Below are 20,651 nucleotides of genomic sequence, written 5' to 3'. Positions count from 1 at the left end.
ATCTATTCAAGCTGCGGCCTTCTACAAAACAGGAGGAAGGGATGGAGTGGTTCAACTTTATGTAGTCTTCGGGGCCATGAAGACCGCAGCATCGATATTTCCTTTCATAGTACTGCATCCGATCGGTCCCAAAATATTTTATAACACTCAGAGCTATTGGGTAGGTAAAGGAACCAATGGTGCCGATAATCAGCTTCGTGATACATGTAAAGAACAATATTAACACCATCTGAAAATAGACCTCATAGTGACTGCGCGTAAATAATCTGACTGCTTGACAGACTCACCAAACTGATGTGATAAACGTCACGTCGATACAGATATCGAAATAAGAAAGTGCACAGTGCGGCGTACACCCCATCGCAGCCCACCAACACAACAATATAGGGCACGATTCTACGGAAGCTACCAAACTCAACAAGTAGTCTCACGTGGTAGAAAAAATCGTCAATGTTCAAGACCTGGCCAGTTGATAGTGACAATATATGCATGGATGCAGTTCTGTGCAAATACCGGACTTACCAGCGGAACCGTGTTTAAAATAATGCACGTCCAGAACAAAGTCTGTGTCCTGCATCGTAGGCGCATCAAATAGTAACGCAAGCGCGCACACATATAGTATTATAGAGACTAGTTGCACAATTTGACATTAGAGTCTGAACAATGATTTGAAACTATTTGGATCGAAGGGTGAGTCAAGCGTTTGTTGAGGAACATAAAGTACCAATCCCGTTTGAGTCTTAGAGAAAATTTCTTCACAGCAGAATTTGACGATGAGAAAACACGATAATGCTGCTTTTAATTGATTCCAAATAAAAGGTTCTAAAGCTGGGTTATATATTATACTTGTATGACAGCTACTGCTTCTGATATGCCAGAAATTGTCCGATCTGACTGAAACTGTATAACCGACAAATTATCTACACGAACAAGATTCCAATAACTGAAAGAAACAGTTAGACTGGACTGGCCATATCGTTTCTCATTTCTATCTGATCATACTATATAACATCTCTGTTGGCCGCTACAAACCTCTGATCTATTACAGCACTACTAACTCAGAGGAGTTATACACTTACTAGTCCCATAAGTAATAAATATTATGTCGGTCGTTTTCAATTATCACAGACTCTATCAATAACTAATAATACATTTAGGAATTAAGCGAAAAACTAAATAAGAATTATTTTTTTACTTTCATAATTATTGAATTTTAAATTACAGTAATAATTGTACTCGAAGCATTTAATTGCTTTAAACTTCAATATTTTTGTTATCATTAAGAGGCTGTTGTTTTCCTCTGAATTTCTATGAAATACAAGTATTTCCACGAAATATCTTACAAGCATGTGCAATTAATTGAATAAAGTGCTCGCGGAATAAGAATGCTTAGACAATTATTTACAATTAAATTAGCGCTAAATTTGCCAGCCGTCATCTTTTTATTATTTTCAACTTGTAGGCGCCATTTAAAGCGAATGCAACATTTTGTTGAGCTAATAAAAGATTTGTATTTATTTGGTCTTTTCCTTCCTTTTTTTTGGTTGCGGGGCGTTTAATTGAATACTTGTATGTGCTTTGCCGAGATTTGCATGAGATGGAGGCGGCACGGCTCAAAACAAATAAGGCGAACGCCGCCCAGAAATCTCAAGATAAGCGACTGGAGTGGGGCACAACAGCATGTTTTGCAATGCAACCAAGAGGCGAAAAGCAAAGCGTGCGCATTTAAGTGCATTTCAGTAATTTGTGCATTTATGGCCGTTTTTGCATAGCCAGAGTGTGTGCGAAATGCCTTGCTTTTATGCAATGGCATAAAAAAGCAAACGAGTGCAACAGAAATCCTTCAACTGAAAGCTGAAAACGTGCCACATGCAACGCGTGGCCAATGAGGCGTATGCGTAATGCAACTTACCTGTTGTTTGGCTTTTATGGCTGCTGCTGCTTCCATCCGCTGCCTCCTCGTCGCTGTCGATGTGTGGAAAAGAATTTCCCAGACAGAAGAGCGGCAAGGCTGGCGATGTCGATTTTTCAATATTGCTGGTAGTTTCGGTATTGTTGTTATTTCTGTTGTTGTTCTTGTTGTTGATGTGGTTATGGTTGTGAGTGCGCAACTCCTCGCCAGCACTGCTGCTGTGGCTGCTGTGGCTGCTGTGGCTGCTGCTGCTGCTGCTCCCATTACTGCTGCAACTGTTGCCAGAGGAGGTGGAGTTCATGCTATCCTGACGATTTGTGAGGCGTCGCAGCATGTAACGATTGTTGAACAATTTATTTTTGGTAATTAAATCGCTGCGTCTCAGCGCGCACTTTGGCGAGCCAATGCCGCTGTTAATGTTACTGATATTGTGGTTGTTGTTGCTGTTGCTGTTGCTGTTACTGTTGTTGTTGTTATTATTGCTGCTATTATTGCTGTTGGTATTAGGCTCGAGCTCGTCACACGGCTGCATGCTGGCAATTGGCATTTGCAGCTCATTCAAAGAGACTCGCTCAATGCTGCGCTCCACACTAACCAATAAATTCTGCAGCAGCTGCGGCAACTCGCCGCCGCCCCCGCTGCTGCCATCACCCACTGAGGAGCTGCCCAACATTTGCTCCAGCTGCACCACGCTCAGTGGCAATGTCTTCGGATCTTTGTAGTCGATGCAACGACTCTGTACACTCGCGGACTCTTGCTGCGACGCGTTGCGCCAAACAGCGCACAGCTTCAAACCAACTGTTGCGGCTGCCTCGGTGTCGCCTGCAATAATTAGTGGCCATTATTGACTGACTGTCTATCTGTGGATTAGTTACGAGGCACAGTGGCTGGATTCTGCATCTAAGCGTGACAAAAATCAAAAGCTGCTATAGATATACATACTTACTAGTATAAGAGCTCTACTTTCACAAAAACGCGTTTGATCAGAAGTTATTAAGTTTTTAAGTATTGTTTTTTTCAGAACTGAATAGCTGAGCTCGTTTATTGAGAACTAATCGCCTGATTTTTTAACACATTTGAAGATTGCTTTCTACCTATAAGTGATGGGTAACAGAGATGTTTGAAGAAAAACCGAATTATTAATATGCAAGTACAAGTACTTATATTTCTGGGCTTTTTAACTGGACTTGATGAAACACTTACTGAATTACTGCTTTAAAAATGATTTATTTTATAGTAAACTATTATAGTAAATTATAAAAGTATACCATAAACACAACTGCCAACAACTAGTATTATTATATATCTAACGTGGGAATTTGGAGGCATATCTAGATATATATGTTATCTGTGGTATTTATGTATTTTCATTTGATACTATGGTTGTGTATAATTGATATTTATGTTTTATTACATATATTTTTGTTTTCTTCTAATTTAAGCATTACATAATGTCTGGCTCATTTTCTTTAAAAAATTACACAACCAATTGTTTGCCTAATTTTAAATGTAATAAAAGGTAATAAATATTAATTAGTATTACTGCTGTAGCACGGCTTTAGTTGAAATCTGAAATTTCAATGTCTGAAATATGCATATTTCTGCTTAGTTCTAATCTAAGCATTAAACAACTTCTGGCTCACTTCATTTGAAAAATTACACGCCCAACTCGTTCCCCAATTTTAAATTTAATACAATAGCAATAAATAGCAATTAGTATTACTGCTCTAGCACGGCTTTAGTTGAAATCTGAAATTTCAATGTCTGAAATATGCATATTTCTGTTTAGTTCTAATCTAAGCATTAAACAACTTCTGGCTCAGTAGTTTTAAAATATTACACCAACCAACCAACTATTTTCCAAATTTAAAATTTAATAAAATATCAATTAGTATTACTGCTGTAGCACGGCTTTAGTTGAAATCTGAAATTTCAATGTCTGAAATATGCATATTTCTGTTTAGTTCTAATCTAAGCATTAATCAAATTCTGGTTGGTTTTCAAATTTAATAAAATAGCAATTAGTATTGCCACTCTAGCAGGGCTTTAGTTGATTTTTGTCACCACTGTTTTAAATGCGAACCACCATGCAACCGACCCACTTACCCAATTCGACGCACAAATACAATTCGGCGGCGCGTAGTGCGTGCGCGTGCTCAGTGGCGCTCAGCTGCAGCACCAAGGCTCCATTGTGGGTTGCCAGCGGCCAGCCTGCCTGCCATAGCCAGGACTGCAATGAACGGAAGGAGAGAGAGAGAGAGATATAGAGAGGTGGGTGAATTATTTGAAGCATTGGGCTGAGCTCACAGCCTCAGATTGAGTAACAAAATAATTTGAAAATTTTTATTATTATTTTGCATCGACAGCAGATTACATGTTGTGGCAAAAAAAAAACAACAACAACACCAACAAATTATGTAGACAACAACACCCGCAAGTGTTAAGCGGCGGCCCCGAAAGAGGAAACCAAATGCCAGGCCTGGGACTTGGGATTGAGTGCTGTGCATGCAAAGCGTTTAGGTTAAAAATCGCATTAAAAATAGCCCAGACTTATGGGCGCTTACTCTGCCAGTGAATACTAAGCGAGTAGTGACTGAGTTTTGGATCGCAGGGGTGTGTGTGTGTGTGTGTATGTGTGTTTGTATGAAGCCTATCAGATAGCGAGTGTGGCAACCATTTGCCCAGTTTGGCAGGCACAGGCACAGCACACAAAAGCCAGAAACTGCAACTGCCGCCTGGCGATGTAAAATTATAGATAAATCATGCAAGTCAAACTTTAGCAATTTTTGCTAATTTTTGGTTATTACCAACAGCAACGACGAACAAAAAATGCCAAAGAAAACGCAAAGCCGGCGACGTAAAACCCAACGTAAAGATTTCACCCCTACGGGAATGTGAAATCGAATTTAAGTAGACGCGAACTCGAAACTCTCGACCAGCATCAGTACTGGGCATCGAAGCTCCAATGTCCACCGTCCACTGTCCAAGTGTCCAAAATGTCCAATTGTCCAGCGTCTGCTTCGTGCGGCGCTTGTGGGTCGCTTGGCTTTGATTTTTCTTTCTTTTTTTTGTTCGTTTTTTTTTTTTTTGTTTTTTTGAATAGTTTTGCTAGCTTTTTGTTGTTGCTTTTGCCAGCTATTAATTGTTATGACGCGAAAATGTTTTCGCATTGTTGCTAATTTTCGAGCAATTGCCGTTGCTTGTTTTTGCTTTTCCATTCCGCTCCCCACTCCCCTTGAATTTGTTGTAGCCTTCCCCCACCCTCTACAGTTTCTGGGCAAATGGTCAAACGTGCACATAAAAAAGGTGCGCACACTCGCTTGATTTATAGCGCCTTTTGACTCAACACAAAAAACTGATATTTTATTGGTAACACAAGCTCTTGATGTTGCTATTGCTACTCTTGTTGTTTTTGTTGTTGTTGTTGTTGTTGCTGTGCTGTTTTGATTGCTATTGCCCGCCCGACCCAAAGCCGATGCAAAAATGCACATGCCATCAGACCCCACACAGCACATTGTGCAAAAAACAAAAACAAACAATACAAAACAAAAAAAATTCGCGGGACCAACATAAATCAATTGTTGTCAACGACTACAGCAACAAATATGGGGCTGGAAGGGGCCAGGGGTTACCAACGAAAATTCATTCAAACAGAAAATGATCAATTTTGTCATTTGATCAAAGCCGCAGCGTTCGCAACGCATCGTTTACAATCGATTGAACAAAATGATCGTCGCCAGAGTTGTTCAAACGAACTCGCAGCACACAATCAGTGGAAGGCACACACATACCGTCAGTCAGTCAGTCACTTAGTCAGTTAGTGAGTTTTTCAGGCCCGCAACAACAATGGCAATAGCACGCCAACTTCCTTCCAGTTCGTCCGTTCATCAGTCCCCCACTCCCCCAGTTAGCTGCTCGATCGCAAATGGATCGATGATTCGTGTTTGCGGGTATCGTTGTATAACTCGGTGTCGCCACATGCTCAAATGATTTCCTTTTTTTCTAAATTTAATTTTTGGATATATTGGCGGCTACATTTTCTGCTTGATTGCCCATTCTAGAACATACAAATCATCGAAAGCGTCGCTTCGGTTTCATTTTGCTTCGTTTCGTTTTTGTTCTTGTTGTTGTTGTTGTTGTTGTGGTTGTTGATGTTGTTGTCGTCATTGACCCAAATGCTCTCGTCGTTCGGTCGCCGCTTGTCATTGTCGTCGTCGTCGTCGTCGTCGTCATCGCCATCATCATCATCATCGACGCCAACGCGCCAACCCCAAGAATCGGCTTGGACGCAGATCCGAGCCCAGATCCCCCAACGATTATGACGATGTGCGTACGCTTTTTATTTTTAAGTAGTACGTTTCAATTTTTCATTTCGCGTTCAAAGTCAGTTCAGGCATTTCACATTGTTGTTGTTGTTGTTGATTTCAATTTGTACTGGCGACAAATTTCCGTTCCATTGGCAAAAGGCGGCTCATTCGCTTTGTTATTTCGTGCTTTTTGCTACCCTTTTTGCGGCCAAAGCTCATAAATCTCAAAAGGTTTCAGCCGTTTTTGAGGATTTTCTGTTCGTGCCGCGCGTATCCTGCCAAAAGTCAGCCACATAAATATTTAAACATAATATATAAACATATATATGCAGGTCTTATGCAGTGGCGGGCTCCGACATTTTTTCGCAGGGGGATTAAAACAGAGCTACAGTTTTTAATTTCTAACTGGTATTTGTTTCATCCAAAGACTTAAGTATATGTATTTACTTAGTAGAATATTACTCCGTACTTATTCAGTCTTTCCCGTATACAGCCTTTTAACTAAAATAAACTTTGATATACCAACCATTCTGATTTTATACAACTTTGGATTATCAGGCACTATCTATACAAAAGTCTTGAACACCATATTTTTCTTAAGATACGAGTGTATGTATTTTTAAAGAAACAAGTAGGATATAACACTGATTTTCACGCCGATCGATGCTATGGCAGCTAAATAAAATCACGATTATACTTTGGAATAAACTTGGTCTACGTATGGATAGTACAGATCCAAGTACATACAACGTTTAACTACAATAGTTAAATAGTTATAGGTCCTCATATGGACGTATGTTCAGACGGACATATCTATATTGATTTATTTCGTCGTGCTGATCATATGTTTGCATATATAAAATAAAATCGAACACTGAAATCGGGCGCTCTAAATGGAATTGAAGCTCGAAAGTCCACTTCGAGAATCTTCCTACATTGTTGTACAAATTATGACTTGATAATAGTATTATTGTGTTGATATTTTGGCTTAAGGCAAATGATTTTAATTTTTAACAGATCATTATCTAAATTTTTCAAAAATCTATCCAATCTAATTGCAATTAGAATAGATTTTGCAAGCCAATCGATTGACCTGCGAAGCCAAATCCTCATAGTGCCCCCCTTGTTTATACACCACTGTTTTGCGTATGGAAATGTGTTCTTGAGCGCCATTCCCACGCCTTTGATGTTGCTGAAAACTAAATCACTCCCGAAAAAATTCAAAAATATGCAAACAAAATAAAACCGCCATAAAATATTTAGGCATGTACCTACTCGTATGGATATAGTCGGTATGCTCTGTGAGTAATCAAGCCAACAAGCTGCAGCATTAGCATTTATGCATATGCCTCTACTCTGTACTCTGCACTCTGTACTATGCTTGTGCCCGATGAGTGGCGCCCGAGGTGGTCGGGCCCAACCTATGCCAATTATTCGGTGCGGGCGTTTGTCGTACATGACCAGGCGGCGCCGCCAGACGACGGACTTTTGGGCTGGCGGCCATTGGGACCACCGTCGGAGAGGCCCAATACATTACGCATGCAAAGGCGTACGAAGGCATTGCGCATATACATACATACATACATATAGCACATGCATTTGGTTTGTTTTCCTTATAAATGATTAACAGTAGGAAAAAATACCAACAGAAACGTTGGCGATGTGAGCAAAGGGCACAAAATGTGCTGACACCCAGCAATTTTTTCTATTAATTGGATTTTTGCAGAAATCTTTTTTTAATTTTGGACAAAACAAGTAATAATTAAGACATGTGTGCGTTTTCGCTTTGCAAAGGGCCACACCTGATCAAAGCGCCCGCAGGCAAAAATATTAATTATACGCCGTGTAAGCCGACGAAACAAAATTGGTGAAAATGCCAAAGGGTTGCTAATAAAGTTATTTCTATTGAAGTTTACATAAGTGCTGAAGGCAATAGATAAATAGTTAGTACATTTTTATTAGCTGTGCTAAATTTCAGGCTCAAATTTAATATTCACATGATTTGGCTTTTGAATGCTTAATTGTTTGTTACAACAGTTACTTCAAAGGTGTGGAATAAAAAAATCTCAAATAAAAAATGCATTTATAATGTACTATTTTCTTAAGAGTAGGAATGTATTAGCTTAAAAGTACCATCAAACCACATTAATTCAAATTCGATAAATAAGAGGTTGTACTAAGATATGGCATTATTTCAATTATCTAATTCATTGCTTAACTAATTTATTGAGTGCCTTTCTTTAAAGCATTACTTGCTGAAAATGCTCAATACAAGTATTCCCTTTTATTTTTCAAATAAATGAAAAGTGAGCCCAAATATCTCTCAAATTTGTTTTTTAAGCGTAGCTGTTCGAAGAAATCAATATATAGCATTCATTCTGGGCAGAGCATTGAGCTTATAAATAAATAAATTGCAATTGCATCGGTTTCTCCAGAGATCAAGTGCTTGACATAGAATTCCTCATTGTCATGCATGCTACGCCTGCTGGAAATCTTTGAACTTTTGTATGCGAATATTTATTGCATTCGAGTCAACGGCACATTTCCGCTCCATCTACCAGAACGACCATCATCAACACAACGTCAGGGCAACAGGCAACTGCCAACTGGCAATTGGCAGCCGGTAAGAGGGCAGAGTATCAGGCCAAGCCATGTCGGGCCACCATCAACAGCCACACCTACAAATTGTTTGTTTAATTTTGCTTGTGGATAAGGGGAGGGGACGCTCCGGAGACGGGCCCACAATTTTGCATGTGCAGCCGGCAAAGTAGCTGGCAGCCTGCCTGCCAGACCAAAATAGATCAGGTCTAGGCTGTCACGCTGGCTCGCACTGCCGGAATGCATGAACAGCAGCATTGGCAGCAGCAGCGCTGCATTTTCTTGGAAGTCGCACAGTTGCAGATGACGCCGAAATGTGCTAGAGAGGAACGTGTTGCAGTCCCGTGAGTGTTCATGATGCACATATAATATGATAACCCATATGATTGAATTGAAAACTGAATCAAGAGTGAATCATAAGAGCTGCGATTGAATTAAAATTGTAGCATTGAATTCCAGAGTTGGTCTTGTATTGGAGTCAGGTTCATGAACATCAGACAATTTAGGATCCGAAAAGTTATTAAAATGAACACCAAATTTGTGTATTTAGAAATATAGTATTTATAGCTAAAAGCGCGAGGTAGAACCCTGCTTAAATGTTTACGTTTTTATCATAATAAAACATTTAAGCCGCACTGTAATATTATTATGAGTTTTAGTATTTAATAAATTTAATTGGATCAAAATTGTGGGACTTCAGTAGTGGCTATATATTCCATGGTATGGTAATATCCTTCCTTTCAATCGATTTTTTACATGAAAACTTGTATGTAATGAACTTAATTTTAATTTCGAACAATACCGTCGAAACCATGAAGCCTGGAGAAACTCTATGCAGACTTTAGTCTAGGAAAGCACAATTTTCCAGTCTTGTACATGCAAGTCAACTTATTTTTCTCACGGACCCATCTGTAACCTGCACGTTGTTGGTGTTGCAGTTGTTGCAGTGGTGGTGTTGCTTGCATTTTTCATTCTTTGTTATTATTATTTTTTTGCAACTTCTTCAAAGCAGCTCACAGGCTGGCAGGCAACTAAATTATTTCGTACGAGTGTTTGCTGTAAGCAGGAAGTTGCTGCTTACATTGCCCGCCATCCCGACGGCCGTCGAGTGATCGAGTGTTGAAATATTATAGGGCAAATGTGGCAAATGCCACAGGCACAGTAATGCGCATCAAGCACTTCACAGGCTGTCACTTCGTCGGGCTCAAAAGATAACAACGGACCGAACTCTCTCCCTCTCTCTCTAGTATATATGTGTGTGTGTGTGCAAGCGATTCGATTTCATAGACTTCAAAGAGATTTTGGTGACCGATGTGATGAAGATCATAAAGCATTGCCAAAGCAAACTGGCTGCCTCCAAATTGGAGCTGCTGCTGTTACATCAGAAGCGCCCCCAGTTCAGCCAAGCTGTGCACGTAATACTCGTAGTTGTAAAGATCGAGCTGCAGAAGATCGAGACGATCGAATGGCTGAACGACTGAAGGACTGAATGACTGAACGACTGAAAGAGTGATCGACCGGTCGACCGGTCGTCTTACCAACAACAAACGCAGTTCAATTACGAGCAATTGGCGGGCGCAAAAGCTAACAGCACAAACCGGTAACTGGCCAAGTTCTGGCGCACTGCTCCAATCAACCACTTTCAGTTCACAGCTGATCATGAACTTCGGTTGCTGGCTGGTGGTTGGTGGCTGAAAACGAGTTTTCATGGCATAATAGCAGCCGCAGCAGCTGAAACTGAAGCTCAAGCTGTAGAAGCAGAAGCAGAAGAGTCAGCTAGGGAGGCAGCTGACTGAGCGGGATCATCATCATGATCGGGGTAATTGAAAAAGTTGTTAGCCGCATCAATTCCAAAACGGCCGTAAACTTGTTAATGCAACGAGTCGGGCATAGCCAAGCAGAGCCAGTCAGTCACCGAGCTAGTCAAACAGTTGGGCGCATTAAAACGCCAATAAGTGCGCTCCGTTAAATGAAAGCAGAAAGTTCGGGACAAAGGGTCTACTATACGAGCACTCCTGTCCGTTGCCCCAACTCTGAGAACTTGCCAGTTACCACTGATGATTTGCTTTTTGCCCAATAAGGAAGTGAAAAGTCAAACTAAACAAAAGCACAAACCTGGTAGCTATTTGTACAAATTCTAAGAAAATACTTGGAAAAATTCTAAGCTGCTGTTATTGTTGTATTCGTTGTGGTTGTTGCCAGCCACGAAATGTAATTGTTTTTTGGTTTATGTTTTATTTCGAAACACGAACGTCGTCGAATGCGAGACAGTGGACGCTGAAAAGGAGCAGCCAAATAGCCAACGCAAATCGAAATAAACTTTATGCACGTAAAATTTTAATGAGCACAGCACGAAGTCAATTTCAATGCTAATCCGGCGGCCAAAAGCCAGACAGTGACCAGGCGACAGACACAAGGAGTCATCGTCATCGTCGTCGTCGTCGTCGTCATCGTCATCGTCTTAGTCGTATCTGTTGTTGCAGTCACAGAAAGACCACCAAGCAGCCAAGACGTTGCGCACATGTGCCCTAAGGCCACAAATCACGAAGGTGGCGGTCCGACAATGCACAGTGGACAAGCACTAAATAAGACCAGCATTAGAAGTGGCCTCAACCACCTCTTCGCCTTAACTAAGGGTGCTAAGAAAGCTAAAGGTACATGTGCATATAATCCATAAAGCAAAGCTGCATCCGTTTAGAAATTCAAGTTCATAACTCCATTTAGTAAACATTTTTAAATTAAATTCTAAAAGCTCGAAAGCTAAGAGTTATACTTCCGGCTTCAGTCCCCTCGAGATCATCTGATGACATTTTAAGTAAGAAATTATTCCCTAATAATTTATATGGTCTTCAAAAATTATATTTATCTCCACTGGTCTTAGTTTGCGGGTCCCTCTCTACAATTATTTTTCATTACTGTTATAAATTTTTTTTTAATTTGCCAGACGCTCGTATTTTTGTAAAGGTATTTTTAAGTAAGTTCAAAATTCAACCAATTGAGTTTTTATAATTTCATGAGGTATAATTTACGGATGTATCCAATCTTGAGATGTCCATATTTCAGCCACCAATGGCAGATATAGTAATGATATCATTTTCAATTATCTATATTATCGAATCAGGGATTCCAATATTATTCTTGCTTCGAGCTTAAGTACTTGTATGGCAATTAGTTGCAAATGGGATTCTAATCCGTAAGCGAACATTTTCTCTTTAGGGTTAGGATAAGAATAAGAGTGAAGACTTTTTGGATTTAATTAGAACTTTAAATTTAGTAAATTTAAAAATTAAAAACAAGGAACTTTTATTCTGAAACAAAAGTATTTAATTACGAGTTTTATTAAAGTTCAAAACTAAACAAAGTGCGTAAGTCCAATAACAACTTAATTCCAATATTTAAACTTTTGTTCTAATGTGTTTGAATGTGAAATATTTTTTAATATTTATTATTTTTTGAGAGAAAAAACATCTTACTAAATTATCTATACCTTAAATATATATATTATAAATATTAATAATTCAGGTCCCAAGAAAAATATTACCTAGTATGTAGTTTCTTTTGTGTTTTTGTTTTCGAGAGTATAAAAACCAAGTTTACAAACATTGGAAGCCCTTTTCCTGCTTTGAAGTTTGAATTTTCCAAAATCTCTACACTGTGTACTTGAGTCTGAATTTCAGCATAATGATCAGAATAAAATGTTTTTGAAATAAAGAGATAAGTAACATGATTAGTGTTTTATCCAAATTTAACAGAGGCTAAAAGTTTTTAGCTCTCAAAAATAAACGACATCTTTTATCTAAGTCCTACCTACAGCTACGGCGTCTGGTTACTACTTGTACTATAAGTTACCTTTTGGAGAAATTGGAATGCGGGTTTTTACAACCAAAGTTGAATCCTAATGTATCATAAAAGTAATTGAATTCTATTATAATGACAATGGAAGATTTTGAATGCTTAAAACATTATGTGGAACCACTGTGCGTCGCACCAATATCTGGCCCCCCAGGCAAGGTGGCAAAGAGCGAAGTTGCAGTTGCAGTTGCAGCCGCGGTCGCCTGGCTGAGGCACAGAGAGTTACGCTTGAACTTGACAAATGCGCAAATAACGTGACGCTGCGCGCTCACACAAATCCTGGCAGAGCTGTACTCGTATATAATTTATTATTGAACAATTTATTAGAGCGTGTCGTGCAGCCGCAGAGTCCAAACAATTGTCACTAGGGCCCCAAGTCTGGGGCTGTCAGTTTGACGGCTGTGTTTGCGTTTTCGGGAAACACAATTTATAACTATTTGCTTTGGTTACAAAATATATTTTAAGCAGTTAGATTCCCACACTAACAGCTCCAAAGCCCAAAGTGCAAGTGGCTTTACCTGTTGACGGCATTGCAGGAAGCGTTCACCTCTCCCAGAGACACACACACACACACGCAAAGATAATAGATAGGGGCAGAGACACAGAGACAAAGACGAGGCGAAAAGCAAAGATGATGATGACGATGATGACATAAAAACAAAACAAATAAAAAACATTCAGCCAGTTAGCCAGCCAGTCAAACAAAAAGGAGCCCATATATGTGAGTATGCGTCTGTCTGCCACTTGACGTGGCGCGCATTTTGTGGACGCCTGAAAGCCCGACTCATCAGCCGGGCAGTGCGCATAAGACAACGGACATTCAACGGACATCAGGCTTCTTGGTTCCAATGCTCTGTGGCTTTTGTTCGGGTAATTACTAAGCGAGTCACACGCGTTTGAATTATTCAAGGCTGCTTCTGGATGCATGCAACTCGACTCGATATCTATTGCAAGGCAGTCCACACATAGCTGCTTCTACACACACACACACATACACACACATACATATACGTACATACTATGCATTTAAGAATCATACATACTTTCATATACAATCTTCAGGGTTATATAAAAAACTACCGCAGACAACATCATAATGCACGCGTTTGCTCAGCTCGTAACTTAATCTATGGTATGTGATTATCTGGCTGGGCGGGCTGTCTAGGACAGGGAGCTGCGGGGAGGACCAGAGATGTTCCCTCGCATTTACTACGCAGTTTGTTTACACAATATTGTGACTAAGTAGTATGTATGTATGTATGTATGTATTCTCTCATAATGAAGTGGAAAATATGTATTTCCAAAGCCAACTATCATTTAGCTGGAGGATGATGACCGCGCTTAAGTGTTAATGCTGGGATAATTGTAATGGTATTGTGTGTAGAGAGCCGCTGACAATAAGAATAACTTACTTGGGTGGAAGAAAAAAGCCGCATACGTGTATGCGGGAAAAAGTAATAAACTCATTAGCTTCTGCCACTACTCAGTATAGGAATAAAGTACTGAGACTAGGGCTTTATTGCAAACTGTTAGAACAAATGTTCAAATTATAAATTGAATATCAACTTGATACAACGGATTTCAAGTAGTTTTTGAATATTTAATAATTGTAAAGGCACCTATGCATTGTATATGAGGGTTCCGTCAACGATTTCTTCACAGACAATAGCTATAGAGATATTTATGTGAAACCAGAGCGGCTTGGGATGTACAAATAAATAAATTATATAATTTTTTTACTTAATATAAATATTTTCGCCTAACTAGTTCTCTTTATTTCGATGTTTATTGTCTCATGTAGCAATTTTGCGATTGTTCTGCATTTATTGTAAAAATATTTCACATTCTGTTTTAAATTACTTGTATTATATATATAAATGATATATATACATACATTTTTTGATCAAATTTAGCAATCGAATTCCGAAGTTTTATTTTCGCCACTCCCACAATAAAATTTCATTGGGATTCAATTTCTCGCGTCATGCCAATAACTTGGGCCAGTTAGTGTCAAATTTTGAAAGCGCCATATCCTTAACGAGAACTGACTCTAATATGCACATATACGACATGTCATTGCCATAATTTGGCAAACACACACGAACTCGCATATACGAGTATACATTAGTGTGTGTGTGTGTGTGTGTGTGTGTGGACAAACAAACATATACTCTAGTATATACAACACGTACGTTCATTTAGCCAAACAAATGCATGGCAACGCATTCGAAATTCGACACACGGACATCCACGAGGCTCGTGAGTACATTTTACAAGTTATTTTATGCAACCCATAAATATGCACTTTACACTTTTTCGCATTTCTGTGTGCAGAGCCGCAAAGGCAGCCAAGACGAGTCGCCCGCCTCTGGGCCAATAGACAAACAAATATCCAGTTGGACAAACAGACACCATAATGGCGGGAGTGCAGAGTACAGAGTACAGAGTGTCGAGTACCGCCGAGTGCCAAGGAGCCTGCATACAAATTATGTACAAACATGTTTTCAGAAATGTTCAATTCATTATCGCTAACAAATGCCGATCATGTTGTGTTCAACACAGTTCAAAGCACTTTTCTGCAAATTATTAGACATCGACAGCACTCGCACTCGCATTCGCACTCGTAGTCGAAGAAGACGGAGATGGAGACGGAGATGGCGGCCGAGTCGGAGTTGGAGACGAAGAAGAAGAGCAAGCCGGGCAGTTAGAAAAGAAAAAAAAGTAAAGCCTCTTGATTGCAAGTCTTGGCAACTGTTTATCATTTGCCAATGCGAGTGACGATGGCTGTGCTGAAAGATTTGTCTGCTTAATGCTCGGCACACTATTGGCTCAACTCGGAAGCTGTTTCTGCAATCGCAATGGCCTAGCATATCGATGCAGGAAATAATTGCTGTCTGGCTAAGTGATATGCCATGTTCCAATCCGAAGGCAGCTGCAGTAGAAGCTATTACTGCTGCATTTACAGCAGCAGTGGCGAGGGCATCTCGATTGTATAGTACTATATGTGTGTTATTTTATTTAACAAGTATTTCAGTTTATTTTTTCAACTCGACGGCCTAATAAGTTTTATACACTGTTGCGCTATACGCTCCTCTATTGTTAAGCCCCCAACTCTCCCGTCACTTAATACACAATTTCCGCTTACAATTTAAAGTGCTCAACGACAAGAACAACAACAACAACAACAACAACAACAAAAACAAAAACAAAAAACCTGGTACTTAGTACCCTTCTATGCTGCGCATGCGCACAAAAGCCCTACGAATTGAATTACGGAACGTGCTATGGTGAAATGAATGAATAACAGAAAACAGAAATCTCAGCAGAATGCAATTGGGTTTTTATTATTAAAAGCAGACAGCAGGCAGGCTCTAGAGCTGACTGGCTGGCTGGCAGTCAGCAGCAACAGCAGCAACAGCAACAGCAGCAACAACAACAGCGGCAGCAACTCCAAAAAGAATGGCTGAGAAATTAAAAGGTAATTAACATGCAGCTGCATGCGCCCTCTGCACTCAATTTGTTGTGTGTGTGCGTGTGTAAGTGTGTGTGTTACTCCCATTGCTCGGGTCAACTCCGAGAACACACATACATATGTACATATGTACATATGTCAGCTATTGCAGCGCTTGCAAAACTAATTGAACATTATGCGCCATTCAGCGCAAACCAAAAGAAATCAAATCAAATCAGTTTCAGACATCCAGCAAATGCGTGTACAGTAATTATTGCCTATGCAAGATTTTGTGTAAAAATACAGCAAGAATGCTAGAATGCCTTGATTGTAATTACAGTGCCAACTGCAACAAGAAAATTCTCACGCATAGCTTATTAAAAACAACAAATTAATGAATATAAATTAAGTTTAAAGTAGCAATGTATTTTAAAGTTTCCATCGAATCTAAATTATTTCCGCCAAAATGAATAATTTAAGAATAGAATTATTCTCTTTATGTCCCTTCAATTTTAGCTATTGTTTTCTTCATTTAAAAAAATAAACCAAGCCACACATAATCAGAGATTGGTGAGAAATATATAACATTGTACTCTTTTCAATATTGCATACAACAAATTATATACGTATACAGATATGATTATTTGCAACAATTAATATAAATTAGAAGTAATATTCTAGCTTTAAGTTGTTTATAACACCTACAATGGATTTTAAGTTTTTGAACTTTGTGGCTTACAAGCCATATTGATTAATTGTAAGTCAATAATTAAATATATTTTATAATATATTATAATATTTTGTGCGTTTTTTCAAAATTATATTTATCTAAAAATATTACATATTACTACAAGTAACATGAATCTATTAAGCACATTTTAAACAGTATTTGTTATTCAATTTCCTGCAAAACATATTATTAGTTAACATTCTTTTTTTGGTGTTCAACGAAAAAATATTTGCATTCAAGCCATATGTTAAAAAAAACATTTTGTCATCAATAAAAAACCGATCTCTATCGTTGTACATCTATGAACAGACGATTCAAAGAGATCAGATCATTTTCCATTATTGATTACAATTATTTAAATCATTTAAGGCAAAATGAAAAGCAGGTCCGGCATGTCGAATTTTGAAAACTTCCCAGAAGTTTCTACCGCTAAGTTCAGAAGTTTTTAAAGATACTATGTACTGGTATAAAGGAGTAATCAACCGTTTCGTTCGACATTTATAGAATTTGCAAGCTTCAAAGTCTATCTATGGTATATATATTTATATAGGCACACACATTTGGGAAATAGAATATGATGACGGTAGTCCCCAAAAATGTGTAAACAAAAATTAAGGGAATTCATATCTAAACATGAGCTTTTTTTGCACCTGCTGGTGAGGTTCTATTTACCCGTTTGGAATGTTATTTTGTTACAAATCCTTTTTTAAAATTTTTGTTTATTTTTGATTTTTAGTAAATCTGAAGTACATTAACTAATGTGTCTGAACATGGGTATAACTGTTATAATACCGATTACATTTCAACTTAATATTGCTTCCTCTCTTCTAAAAGAAAAATGTAAATAGTTGCTGCACTGAAGAAGTGATTACTGTGGTGATCGTAATTTTGCTGATTGATTCAAATAAGTTTATGCACATTTACACATTAGTCGATGCTGAAGCTGGTCTGTGTGTGTGTGTGTAAGTGTAAGTAGGTCATGTCGACAAGCTGAGCACTTTACGATCTCTGCGGCTACGTGTGTGTGTGTGTGTGTGTGTGTGTGTGGTTATGTCTGTGCCTCCCACAGTTTGAAGCCAAAAGCCAAATGTGCGCCATGTGCGCCACATTGAAGGAATCAAATAGTGCGTATGCGTTACGAAAATTATTATAAATTACAATTTTAGACACGCTCGCTTGCAATGTCCCCCCACCCCAGAGCCCCAGTCATTCATGGTGCTGCGTGTTCTTTACTTGTATGTGTCTGTCTGCTGATAAGCGCATTTAACAATATCGTCAAGAACATTGCCAAGTACCACCAATGGCATTTTTGAAAGTATAGTACATACTTGTACGAGTAGTCGTATACGGAGCCCACACTTGTCATTGACTTAAAAATTATACAACATACATTTGTCTTTGAGTGGAAATTCTAATGGCTGCGTGGGTCGCCGTCGTTGGCTCGAAGGACAGTCAGTTGACCACGGCTTCCGTGCTTTGTTTATACACACTCACCACACACACACACACACACACACATGCACACACACACATGCTCTTGTACATTTTTGCACTTGCTTTATAATTTGTATGCAAATAGCCGCTCACTGTTTGTTTGGCTGTGCAAAGTAAACGCAATTGCCTTTTAATGAATTCTTATTAGCGCTTCTGAGCGCTGGCTGCTGCAACCGATCGGAACAACAACATTGTGGTGAGGTAAGGTCAGGGACGTGTGCAAACAAATTGCGAAACTGTTATGAATACGACAACAACAACAACCGCAATAGCGATCGGCCAAAATAACAGTTGCGGCTGTTAATGAACTTCAATTCGAAAAGCGTGCAATTTTATTTGTGAGCTTTGGCCACCATGATATTTTAATGATTGTGCTGCCGCGCTTGAACCTACATACCTGATAGGTGGGCAGGTAGCTACAACAACAACCACACAAACACCAATAACAATAACAATAACATTAACGCTAACAATAAAAGTGCTTAGATATGAAAAAGCAGAAATTACCTCGAACTCTAAAACAAAAGCGTTTGATTTATGCAGGCAATAAAAAGTTATTGTTAAATGTTATAGGCACTGTAGTTTTTTTGTTTTTGTTTTTGCTATGCGATAGAAGTAACAAATTATTTGCACTTTACAAAAAAATCACACTCGATCATACATACTATACACGTATATGTCATAGGGCGTATGTTGTAGGCACTAACAAGGCACTTGTAATGTAATTTGGCACTGCACTTAAAATCCACTTGTTTTCAATACTTTGCTCATTTATGTACTCGTATGTATTCGTATTCGTAGCTTTGGAATATTGTGCTATTTTGTGAAGTTATTTTTGATTTTTGCACATTTCTTTGGCGCCTCGAAACTTCAACTTCAGCCGACTGTACGTCGTCGTAGTCGCTTTCTGCCGCTCACAAGACTGCGCGCCGCGAGTTCAAATCTCCAACTAAACGCAGAGACCCAACTACAGTCTGCATGGCGTGTTTAACAGAGCGCTGTTAATGTTGCTGTTTGCTGTTGTGTCGCTTGCTGCTCGCTGTTAGTTTAGACCAAATTGTACAGCGCTTGCCAGGGCTGCGCAATCAGCCAGCAGCGCGCCTTTAAAATACTTGGCATGCTCATTTCCACGACAATTGAGCAATCGTAGAATGTACAGTAGTACACATATGTAATTTAACAAACACAAAAAATAATCGAAATCAAACCAACTATATACACGAACTATGTAATGTGTTTTGTTGGTTTTCATCAATTTTTTGAGTATTAAACACTAAAATGAGTTCTGGAACTGATGTGGTTCTATTTTTTATAGCTTTTTTACGCAAAATAATATTCAAAAAATTGCTTCTCTAAATATGATTCTGTTTATAGCTTCTTTTTAGGCAATATAACAGCCAAAAAAAAAATGTTTCTCTAAATATGCTTCTATTTAAAAACTAAAATAGAGAAATATATTGCTAGTTGCAATGCATTTTTTTGAGTATTAAACACTAAAATGAGTTCTGGAACTGATGTGGTTGTATTTTTTATAGCTTTTTTACGCAAAATAATATTCAAAAAATTGCTTCTCTAAATATGATTCTGTTTATAGCTTCTTTTTAGGCAATATAACAGTCAAAAAAAAAATGCTAAATATGCTTCTATTTAAAAATTAAAATAGATAAATATATTGCTTGTGCCTCCATCCTTGTACTATACTAAGAATATCAATAAAGTGTGAGTTTTTGAAAATGAAATATTTAAAATGTGAGTATTGAATATGTTTAAATACTACTTCAAATCAAATCCACTCTCAAATAATTTGAATGTTTTGAGCTTGGCGTAGTAACAACCTCTTGCTACCTACAGGAACAGTCTATATCATTACCATTAGAAGAGCCCTCTTTTAATATAAAGACTTATCAAAAAACATGTGCTGAGCAGTGTGCCAGTATTTACATATGTTTGTACTTAAATCGAGGCACGCTAATTTCTGCGCATTGCATTGACAATTGGACAATCTTAGGAGAACCCTAGAACTGCGACTTACCTCGCCAATTTGATGAGTGGTGCGCAACGTTGCCGCAATTTCAGCAAATTTGCATAGAAATCGGTGCTCGAATGCCGCCAGGCAGCCATTGAAGGAGCGCACGAGCAGCTCACGTGCCTGCCGCATTAGTATCGCACGCGTGCGTGCCCAGTAGACGGGATAAATGTGCGAGAGATGCCTGTCAATCAGATCGGCCAACGTGGCATCGTCGACGGTTGGCCGCAGTTGTTGTTGTTCCTGTTGAGGGCACATATAAAGGGCCAAGTTAGTGGTTG

General features: G+C 38.8%; 1 protein-coding gene across 1 annotated transcript in view; it reads right to left on the bottom strand.

The window, feature by feature from the left end:
- The window catches only part of LOC115628331, a 52,057-nt gene that overhangs the window by 30,837 nt on the left and 569 nt on the right, over positions 1 to 20,651 (bottom strand). The window contains exons 2-4 of the mRNA XM_030524392.1: positions 20,377 to 20,613; positions 4,019 to 4,142; positions 1,913 to 2,734 (exon numbers count right to left, since the gene is read on the bottom strand). Of these exons, the coding sequence (XP_030380252.1) occupies positions 1,913 to 2,734; positions 4,019 to 4,142; positions 20,377 to 20,613 (1,183 nt within the window). The remainder of the gene's footprint in view (positions 1 to 1,912; positions 2,735 to 4,018; positions 4,143 to 20,376; positions 20,614 to 20,651) is intronic.

This window comes from Scaptodrosophila lebanonensis, unplaced genomic scaffold (assembly GCF_003285725.1).
Source record: "Scaptodrosophila lebanonensis strain 11010-0011.00,11010-0021.00 unplaced genomic scaffold, SlebRS2 tig00000113-arrow-arrow-pilon, whole genome shotgun sequence".
Classification (NCBI taxonomy): domain Eukaryota; kingdom Metazoa; phylum Arthropoda; class Insecta; order Diptera; family Drosophilidae; genus Scaptodrosophila; species Scaptodrosophila lebanonensis.
Note: the sequence above shows the minus strand (reverse complement) of the source record. Positions and strands in the feature narration are given on the sequence as shown.